Source organism: Phlebotomus papatasi, chromosome 1, assembly GCF_024763615.1.
Source record: "Phlebotomus papatasi isolate M1 chromosome 1, Ppap_2.1, whole genome shotgun sequence".
NCBI lineage: Eukaryota > Metazoa > Arthropoda > Insecta > Diptera > Psychodidae > Phlebotomus > Phlebotomus papatasi.
Window position 1 is genome coordinate 83,325,014 of NC_077222.1, and position 11,061 is coordinate 83,336,074.

Sequence of the window (11,061 nt, forward strand, 5' to 3'; positions counted from 1 at the left end):
GTTAAAGTTATGAGGAAAAAAAGTTAATCGCACCCTCTTTTTTTCTCAGTGTAGTAGGGAGAAGTGGAGCATCATTAAAATTGAGCATTTTTCTTCTATTTTTAAATGCAATTGTATTTTATTGCGATATATTAAGCTCTACAAACCAATTGTGAAGCTAAATTACATTAAAAATATGCCTGAATTCGTTTTAAGAATAGTAGAAAAAAGTTCAATTTCAAAGGTAGCTTAATTCAAAGCTTACCCACTTTCCCTTAATAAAAGTATAAAATGTGACCGTTTGATGATAATATGAACTAAATCGAAAAATCTCAATTTTCAGCCCAAATGTAAGATCTGTGACTTTAATTTTTGGGAAAATCTCTACTAGAGTCCTTTAAGGACATGCGCTCTCCTTACTTTACTCTCTCAGACATCGCATTTGCATAGCTACAGGCGATTTTACTACTCTATCGTATGTCCTCAGTTGCTTGTAAGCTCTCCTGAAAGTTGTACGCGCGTTCTTTTTGGACGTCAGCTTTTAGCCTCTCTAGTGGACTTTTCAATCTCCAAAAAAATACGCAGAAAATCCCTAGAAGGATACACAATAATTTGTTTGGTGACAGCATCAGTGTCTACCACCAGAAATCTACATTATATCACCTGAAGAAGCAAAGGAAGTGAGGTCTATTGGCTACAATTTCCTGCCTAATTTTATTACAATCAAATTCAGCCCCAAAATGTAAGTGTTTATTGATTTTATGATGTGTCCGAATTGAAAATATTATGCAAAAATAGCGTGAAGATTGCTTATGGAAAAACAGTTGGAAAAATCTCGTGATGAAGGATTATATTTTTCACTTTGGTGTGCAAAAGACATATAAATTAAAATTCCCTCAGTCTGAGAATTTCGCGCCAAGCAATAAAAAACACTTTAATTGCTTTCACTCTACATAATCGTGCAAATACACCCTCTTAAGTGGAAAATCTTACCGCTGTAGTGGAGCAAATTTAATCGAGAATATCATCCATGAAAAAGTCTTGAGAAAATTTTCATCTTTCACGCCACATAAATTGTAATATAGACATATTCGACACCCTGTTGAAGACATCGTGAAATTTGGATCACGAAGAGTAGATGGGGATACGCCGATTAATTTATTTTCCTTACATTGTCACCCCTTTCCATTCCTCGCATTTTCCCATTTTCTCTCCCACTTAAGCACAAACCACATACGCTTTTGTTAGGTTTAGTCCTTCCACCTCCCCCAAATATCACCCAAATGTAGGCAAATGGTGTTAGATGGAATGAAAAGCGCGCCAAGAGCTTTTTCTCTGCACTTTCTTTACGGCATCAGCTATTTGCAATCCATTTGACTTGCTTTCTTTTGTCCAATCAAACGAAGGTCAAGATCAATATTATCTTGGGAAAAATTCTTCGAAGTTTCATTTCTATCTGCTTCTCGCATCCGCATGGAAAAAGCAAAGTGCAAAATGCAGAAACGGAAACCATTATTGCATATTAGAATTCATTTTAAAAGAACTCTACTGAAAGGACTAAAAGTATCTTTACGATGATCGTACTTTAAGGTCTTCTAGATATTGAACAAAAAGGTATTTTTCTCTTAATATTTCGGTTAACTGAAATTACTCATATCATTACACAACATGTCACTGTCCCATGATCCTTCACACATTTTTAACATTTTCTTCGCTAATTTTATATCTTTTTGGTATGCCCATTGAGTTTACACATACCCCAATTACATCTATTTTTTTTATTTAATTTTTTTTTAGACAGGGTATTCCTAGCAGACAATAAAGTTATCTGCCTTTATCCTGTGTGCTATTTGCTGTATCTCTACGACATTCTTTATAAGAGTGGTATGCAGAAGGTGGTAAGACGAATGGAATTTCGGCAGATACCACCAAATTCCGAGCGAATTGGGGATATTATCAGTCATCTTCGAGACACTTTCTTTGCTGATGAACCACTCAATAAGTCAGTGAAGCTCTGTGGTCCAGGTGAAGGTCATCTCGAGCTCGAACGCCACAGCATCAAGACACTCAGGGATGGTCTGAGTGTCATGGCAGTCACGGATGAAGATGTGGTAAGTGAGAGAGAGGCATCTCTAAAATCTTCTACTCACGTCTTAGCTTTTAGATCGCTGGTGTAGCTCTAAATGGCATCTTGAAGCGTGGTGAAACAGAAGAAGCATTGGACTCACTCAAGGACATGCAGGATGAAGGCTTTAAAAAAATTTTCACTCTGCTATATGAGGAAAATCTCAAAGTGGATTTTTTCGAGGAATTTGAGATCCCGAAACTTTTTGAGATTAGAATTCTCTCAGTTGATTGCAGGTAAGTCCATGTCTCTTAAGACCTCTACTACACAGATTGGGTGTAATGTTCAAATGAGGAAATGTTAAAATTTCATCCATAAGGCAATTATTAGAGACCATTTTAGGAGTCTGAGATTAGTCCATAAATGACTTATAGTTCAAAATTGATTTTTGTTCATTAATTGACTACACAAATCTATATTGCGATATTAATGAATAATTCAGGAAAATTCAATAAAGTAATAAACTTTTGAAATTGCCATAAATTGTTGTTCAGAGTCTGAAGTGAAAAACCCTTTACCTTAATTTTCTGTTCATGACCTCTTTGAAGAGTCACAATAAATTACAGGGTAGGCTAAATGATCTGCAAGCTATTTTCAGATGGCCAAAACCGTTCCACAGAGAGAGTTCATTTCGTTTAACAGCAATTCATTTTATCATTTACATTTTACAAGTACACAAAAATATTTGCGATTTTTACTGCCCGAACTCCACAGAATTTTTTATCCCTAAAATTCCACCCGCTACCCTCTCGGAGAACCACTTTTCTTAATTTACAAGTTTCAGAGGTTTCAGACCATTTCTGATTAATGATGTCACGCTGTTTATCCGTCTGTTCATCAGTCTGTTCACACGCCTAGAGACCAAATGGCTAGAGATTGAATTGGGACATTCGGGAGACCCCCCCATAAGTCGACCCTGGGATCATTAACATGTTCCTCATTTTTTTCCCACCAAAACCATATTTTGTTGCAATTGCTCGAAACCCCGTCGTACGATTTTTTTTTCAGTTTTGGATATTCTTGAGAGATTGCCTAGGCGAACATTTTGTTCTTACGAAAATACAGTTGAATCATTCGTATCAAGCGAGCACACTTAGTTGAAAAAAAAAACAGCGTTTTTCAGCATATCTTTTTAGCTAATACTGAACGGTTAGTAGAGTTCTCGAACAAAAAATGCTAATCAAATATGCGTTCAGATGAATCAAAATCGGTTAACATTTGATGTTCGCCGGATAATAACAGTTTTTCAAGGTTAAAGGTTAAGTAGAGTCCAGAGAGCGTATTTCTCAATAGAATGGTATCATGTTTGGGATCATGAGAAAGGTCTTGGAATTTCTGATAAATCATAACCGATTCCAATTTATAACCAAACCGATAACTAATTTTATCCAAAATTCAATTATTTACTCCTTTTTCTTCTTCTTCGCTTTAAAGTTTTAGGCCGACCGTTCTGACAACATCCACACATCTTGGGTCACTGGTGACCCAATCGTCCTTAAAGGGTAGATAGTAGGTAGGTTAGCATTCCAAAAATTCAGGCAGCATGTGAGATATTCATTAGATTCAGTAAGGGAAAGCTGTAGGAGTATGACAATATCATATGACAAATTTTAAATTTTTATATGGTAAATTTGGATGAAATAATCGAAAATCCGCTTCATATTAGTTACTAAAAGATCGTCACTGAGTCCCATACAATGGTCATTCGATATTCATTGGGATTTAATGTTGTTCTGCTCCCAAGCCATGAAAATATGTCACATGAAAAATAGTCATATTGAAAATTTTAGATTTAACACTTAAAAACCCGAGCCAAAAAATCACGTAAAATACCAAACTGGCATAAAATTCCAGCGCTGATATTATCAACAAAAAAAACATTTTTTCAATAGTTTTTCGTTCCGTATAAGGATTCTACAGCAGTTCTAGGACTCAAAAATTATTTTCCATTAAATATTTTCTCATTTTCTTGTCATTTTTATATAAATTTTCTGAAAATTGGCAAAAAAAATGCGAGGGTGAATTTTTACAGACTTTTGTAGCAAAAAGTTAATTTTTATTGCTTTTCCTTTTTCCTGGCATTTTAGCAAGGATTTTAGGGCTCATATCAATATATTTTGCTGTAAAGGTTTCAAATTCTCATATATAGGTTGCGCTTTTTTTAAGAAAATTATAAGAGAAATTCCAACAGGAATTCGAAAAAGAAAAACAAGGCATAAATTGAATTTTTTTACATTATTTTTCTCTACAGTACCACTTTACAACAATCCTAGGTCTTATATTACTTAATTTTTAATAATTATTTTTAATATTTTCTCATATTTTTACGATTGTTTCGAATCGTCACAAAAAATTAAAAAAATATTTACATTTTTTAGGTCATATAGTATAAGTATAAGCCATTCAAATGTCCATTTCGGATGCCAACTCCATATAAAAAAGGTGGCATTTTACGCCAATTTGGAATTCTACTCCGTTTTTTGGTTTTTTTTCCTATTTTTTAAATATAGAAAGGTTATTAACTATTTTTTTCAACTAAACGAAAGCTAGGGCACTCAATCGGTCAAGTGGTAGAGCACTCGCTCTATGATGCAAGTGTCCCGGGTTCGAATCCCTTTTAGGTCACCAGGAATTATTCTGGCGTTAAAAGTGTTCGAATTGCATCCAGTAAGCTTCACTGCACTTGATTCCACGGGCATGGGACTGACAACCTCATCCCGTACAAGAAAAAATAATAATGCATATCTAGAAATCCCCTTGGGGGAAGGCCTTTGTTCCTTCATGGAATGTTGTGCCAGCATTATTATTATTATTATAAACGAAAGGTAATTAAATTCTATATACATTATGCCCAGCGCACAATAACATTTGTTTTGTAAACATGTTATTGGCATTTCAATGAGTGTGAGAGAGATCTAAATCTAGTCATCTCACTCATTCTCATAGAAAATTTTGAAAACATATTTACAAACAAAAGTTATTGCGCGCCGGGTATTAGTGTTATCTCTTTAGCATAATATTGAATAGAATTCCTACTGTAAAGCTCTAAACTTAAAATTGGAATAAAATGCCACTTTGGGTTTTAAAATGTTAAAAATTTTGAATGTTTCTTTAATTTTATCCTCCATCAATTAAAAAAATAAATAAATAAAAAATCTCGGTTTTGAAAAGTTGAGTTTCAATTGACCCACCCTGTATTTATGATTTTTCTCAAGAGCAAAAATGAAAACACTTTAATTCCTAAAAGGTAAACGTTTTAAATGTTACACATACCTTTTTAAAGTTTAAATTATTAAATTACTTTTTCAAAAATATAGGATTTCTGGATGAGGTGCATTTTTTTATAATCAGAATAAAAAAAAATTTCTCATTCTGAAAGGGTCTCAACTCTCAAGAGTATTGCGCTGAGCAGGCTCTTGGCTTACCTTTTTTAGGTTTATATTTACATAGGGGAGACTAGGGTAGAATTAGCCAGGAAATGAAATGTTTCCTTGCTTATAATTTGTGAAAAACCGATTTAAATTAAACTGATAAATAGTTCAATGAATAGAAAGGGAGTTTATCACTCTGAATAAATAGGAGAAAGTGCTCTCCCTTCGAAAGTTCATGCCTTCGAATAATGTGAATTTCATTTGTTTTTCGTAAGATAAATACACAAAATTATCACGGAATTATCAACAATTGATGATAAGCCAAATAATATTTGATAGAAATGTGTAAGTCTTTTAAAAAAACTAAAAGAAAATTCACATTATTCGAAGGCATGAACACGTTCGAAGGGAGAGTACTTTCCCCTAGTAGTTTATACTCATTATTCTTTCTCCTCACTGCCTAAATCTGCCCCGATCTCCTCTAATAATATTGCACTGGAGAGATAAAAAAAATTAATGGTTATTTCTACAATCCAATAGATTCCGAGGTCAAGGATTAGCCAAGAAGCTCCTGGAGAAAAGTGAAGAAGTCGCCCGAGAGAATGACTTCCGAGTGATGAAGAGTGATGCTACAGGGATTTTCTCCCAGAAGATTTTCAGTTCTCTGGGCTACTGCACAAAATCTGAATATCCATATTTTGTGGAAAATGGGCGATCTACCAATTTTGTTGTAGATCCTCCACATGATAAGCTCAAGATCATGTACAAAGTGATCGATTAAGAATCTCCCCTCGCCTTCAATCCATCTGCTTCAAATCCTCTATAAGATCAATGTGATTAATTGCAGATATATTTTTGATTTTTCTGTTAAAAAACAAATATGAAAAATATTTAAGAATCAGAGGAAAATATTCACATTTAGATGTCGTGTTTGTGTGCAGAATGATCTTTCAGTATTTTTTTCTATCACAATTTTATTTTATTTTTTATTTGAATGTGCCATATCTTTAATATTCTTCACCTCATTGTCATTCTGCACAAAATGTGTTGACTACGTAAAAAAATTCGTACCATTGTGTCTTCTGAAGCACAAGAACCTTTTGACCGACCAATTTTTAAATATTGAATTTAAATGAGAAAATTGATGAATATTTTGTCCATTTTTACACACGTTGGCTCATTTGACATTATACAGAGATTTTATCAAAAGAAAAAAAGAGAACAATAAAGATTACCATTAAATACTCTAACATTTATTTATTATTTTCCATCAAACTCTTTCTCATTATTTTTTCAACTCTTGAGACAGCGATTTATTGATTTTTCTACGCCGAAATATAACGTCTTTATTTGGAAATACTGTGAACGAGAATTGCAGCGTTATTTACAAAGGAAACAGAAAAGAATTTGGACAACGCGAATGGAATTTCCAGGACCTGATCCTGGCGTGTTGGAGCATACTTAGAAGAGTATATCATCATCCCCTTCATCCAGGAGATTGGATACATCGCGCACATCAATGCCCTGAGCTAACAGTGCAGCCTTGGCAGCTTCTGCTTTGGCCTTGGCTATCTTCTTCTTGTCCTGAATCTTCTTCAGCCGATAGAATTCCTCACGTTCCAACTCATCCAACTCCGAAATGATATAAGCCAGAGTACGTTCAATTCGTGGAATGATCACATGCTCAATTGCGTTCACACGCCTGTTTCATGGAAAGACAATTGGAGTTTACAGAATCGAGGGACGGGAAAAAAATTGGCTCACCTGTTGGTGATCTTAATGACTTCATCGAGAGTCACGAAGGCTGTCTGCAGAGACGCCAATTCCACCAGCAGCTTCACAGCACTCTGGTAGTTTTTCTTAAGTTTACTGATCTGATGACCACCACGAGAAAGACCAGCCAACTCGTACGTATCAGCGCCATCCTGGTAGGACTCAAACACGGGCAAAGTCACACCAGCAACATTGTCCTTCTTCGTGCGAATCTTAATCTGAGCCTTTGTAACATTCTGCAGGACCACTTGATTGAAGTCTCCGGTGGCGAACTTGGCCTCGGCCAGAGAGAAGGCTGCCTCCTTCATCACCTCTCCCATCAGTGTCTTCGTTTCAATGATCTTGCCCAGGATCTGACGGAAGCGCATCTGCAGAGCGTCTGCCTTCTTTTTCAGCAGACCATGACCCTTCTGGGCACCCGCCAGACGGCCCTTCATCAACATCTGGGCCCTGAAGAAAATAAACAAGATACTCACATGACACTGATTCCCAGTCTCACACACCCCATCCAGATTTAAGCTTATTTGTTGCACATTGCAGTGAATTTTTAGCCCAATCACTAAAGAATGAAATATAGTAACTTACCCTCGGGAGGGGAAGATTGCAAGACGATCCTTTCCTGACATTTTTTTAATGGAAAATTTCCTGCGAAGTACCAATTTGCCACAGAAAGTCAGCTGACTTGAACTGCAAAGAGCACTTCTGGTGGTGGACACTGGAAATACTTTTTGCTTATAGCGCCTCTAGTGTTGAAAAAAGCGCGGGTAATTTTGCAAATGAAATTGGCGGGATTACAGTACCTATCAAATGTGCCATTGCCATCTGAAGGAACTCTAAAAAATGTTAGTTAGGAAAATTAATCTATTTTTTCTCTACTCTATTTACTTCTTCTCTACTCTGGAACACACTGGGTAGATATAAATCTAGTAATATCGACAGTTCCATTTCATATTATCCTGTATTATGTATCAATTTTATATAATATTAATTAAAAGGGGTGGCAAAGCGTCCCAGGCTTTGCGGAATGCTAGAACTCGTGACTTAGATGCTATACCACTAAAGTACTTTCGCATCATTTACCGTTTACCGGTTCCCAACAGATTTGAACTGATTCATAAATCACTAAAAAGATCACCCAAACTAGTTTTAAAAGTAATAGAATTGATTTTCAGTTAAAAATTAGTTATCGATTATGAACCGGTTCATTACGGGTTCAAAACCGATTGGAATCCATTCAATTTTGTCGGAAATTCCAAGACCTTTCCAACGAGCCCAAACATGACCCCATTGGTTTGATATATGCGCTCTATACCCGTCAAATCATTGCTCTACCTGCCGATTTTACTCGGAGGTTTTTTTGAATTTTAACGGTATATTCTAGTACATTCAGAGAAAATCTGCAGATTCTCGGCAGAATTTCTCCCTAGAAAATTTGCATATTACTTCACAAAAATATTGTTGATTTATGAAGAAACTGTAGAAGTTATAAAGAAAATTGTATGCTCTGCTTAACAAGCATTACCGAGTACACATTTTAGATACGTAAAAAAACTGCGAGCAAAAATACTAATTTCTTAAAAATCGCCAATCGAATGATACAAAAACACGAAATTTTGGTCGACACTCTGTTTAAAGTTTTCACTTCACTTTTCTCTACTTGTAACACGGCGTCGCAGAATTCTTTATTTTATATAAACACCGTGATATCACAAAATATAACTCTATTGAATTTTGCAAACTCAGTGAAAAATTTTTCCATCTCTTCTGACACATCTTGTCTGGAAAGTCTGGAATGTAGAAAAAATCGGCAGAATATCTACAGAAATTCGTCAGAGATTCGTCAGAAAATCTGCCGAATTATTCTGACGAATTTTGTCCCAAGCCCAAATAAAATTCGTAAGAATATCTACAGATATTATCTGCAGATATTCTGTAGAGGTGTAGATTTTCTCTACAGAAATCTTAAAGATATCTGCAGATATTATTTGACGGGTAGGGACTTCTTAACCTTTGACCTTGAAAAACCGTTATTAGGAATAATTCAATGGTATTTTCGTAAAAGGACGAAATGTCCGCTTAGATTATCTCTAAAATATATCGAAAAATGAAAAAAATCGCACGACGCGTTTTCGAGCAATTCCAAAAAAACTTGGTTTTGAATGGAAAGGGGCGGGGTGGGGGGAAAATGAGGGGCATGTTAACGATCCTTGGGTCGACTTATGGGGGGGGGGTCCTCCGAAGGTCCCAAGTCGCTATCCCTTACCGATTGGTCTCTAGAGCTGGCGACAGTCGGACAGACAGACAGACAGACGGACAAACAGCGTGACGACATTTCACAGAAATCGTCTGAAACGTGAAGATTTGTTGATAAAATTGTTGATAAAATTGGGTGGAAGGTGAAAATTTTGGGGTGGTGAAAAAATCGAGGGATTATTATTCGAAGTAAACACCATATCTTCATATATATGCATTGAAACATTCATCAGTAGGGGAGACTGGGGAAAAAAGTCACAAAACGGATATTTTATTTTTTTACAAGCTACCCTAGTGCTCCAGAAATTTCTAATTAGTGCAGTCTTATAGGAAATTTACTGCTCTACAACTTTGTGAAAGTCATTTTCCTCTATTATGTAAGGAAATACATTTATCGAGCTGTTTTCTAAAAGGTAATTTTGTGACCATTCTCAAAAATGCTGGGGCAAATAGTAGCAGGTATGGGATATTATCATATTTTGATTTGTTTTATTACGGGCTTTCTTAAATTTAAAAAAAAAATAGCTAGGTGACATATTTTTATAGAAAATTTATTCCTCTACACCTTTTTAAAACACAGTTTTCTCTATCTGAACGAGAAAAGTGCTTTTCAAGCTATTTTAGAAAAAAAAATACACAAGAGACTGCTAATCGTTTGACCAATGCAAACAAAAGGCGGCGAGATGCGGAAATGACGTTTCTTCTCGCCGTGAGACATTAGAAATTGCTTCGGTCTTTGTTACTTTTTGCTCCATACCTTTTGTTACTTTTTACCCCAAGTGGTCATTTTTAATAAAAGGATTTCTGGAGAAAAGAATCTTTGTAAAATTATAATATAGATAGTGGTTTCGTAATCAAAGAGTCCAAATCATTTAGGATATATTTACCAGAGCATCAAGTTTGGAAAATAAATAGGTCAAAAATGATATCTGCTGTAAGGAAAACATTTTAAAAATAGGGCTAAAAATTTCGATATTTTTTATTTTCTAAATTCCTTGTTCAAATTTTAACAAATTTACGACTTTGAAGAAGACCTATGGAGGCCATCTATGTAAATTTTAAGCCGCTACCTCTTTTCTTTTGGAAGATATTCAAGTTTCAAATTTTCAATTTGTGACTTTTTGCCCCAGTCTCCCCTATGATACAAAAATTTTTCAACAAATTATACGCAATGAAAAAATTTATTTGCTGGCTGATCTGCAGCGGTGTCCCCTATTACATTGTTTCTCAGTAATTAAAATGTATTATGCATAGGTTCATTTATTATTGTTAGTATTGTCATTTAAAATTGTTAATTTCTGAAAAATAAAGGATATTATATTAACGTTACTCGAAATTATGTTATTTATGATCGACTTGACGTTGTATTACAACAAGAGAGAGCATGCAGCATTGTAGTTTAGACATTTAAAGACTATTTTCGCGAAATCTGTAATTAAAAGACGTTACCTGAGAAGCCGAGCTTGGGGATGGAGGATGATGTCAAAAATGTTGATGAAAAATTTTGAAACTTCTATACTCAATCATTTCGATGCGATAACTCTTATCCTTTAAGTGGAA

At 35.1% G+C, this 11,061-nt stretch overlaps 2 protein-coding genes across 2 annotated transcripts; one reads left to right on the forward strand and one right to left on the reverse strand.

The window, feature by feature from the left end:
- Window positions 1–418: 418 nt before the first annotated feature.
- LOC129810406 (arylalkylamine N-acetyltransferase 1) lies at window positions 419–6,725 on the forward strand. Its single transcript, XM_055860860.1, has 4 exons — window positions 419–721; window positions 1,777–2,090; window positions 2,144–2,340; window positions 6,016–6,725. The coding sequence occupies exons 2-4, from the start codon at window positions 1,866–1,868 to the stop codon at window positions 6,254–6,256; spliced, it is 663 nt and encodes a 220-aa protein (XP_055716835.1). The 5' UTR covers window positions 419–721; window positions 1,777–1,865; the 3' UTR covers window positions 6,257–6,725.
- Window positions 6,707–7,953, reverse strand: LOC129810405 (V-type proton ATPase subunit D). Its single transcript, XM_055860858.1, has 3 exons — window positions 7,834–7,953; window positions 7,240–7,698; window positions 6,707–7,177 (listed from the first exon to the last, which is right to left on the reverse strand). Exons 1-3 carry the CDS (start codon window positions 7,872–7,874, stop codon window positions 6,937–6,939), a joined length of 741 nt encoding a protein of 246 aa, XP_055716833.1. The 5' UTR covers window positions 7,875–7,953; the 3' UTR covers window positions 6,707–6,936.
- Window positions 7,954–11,061: the final 3,108 nt, after the last annotated feature.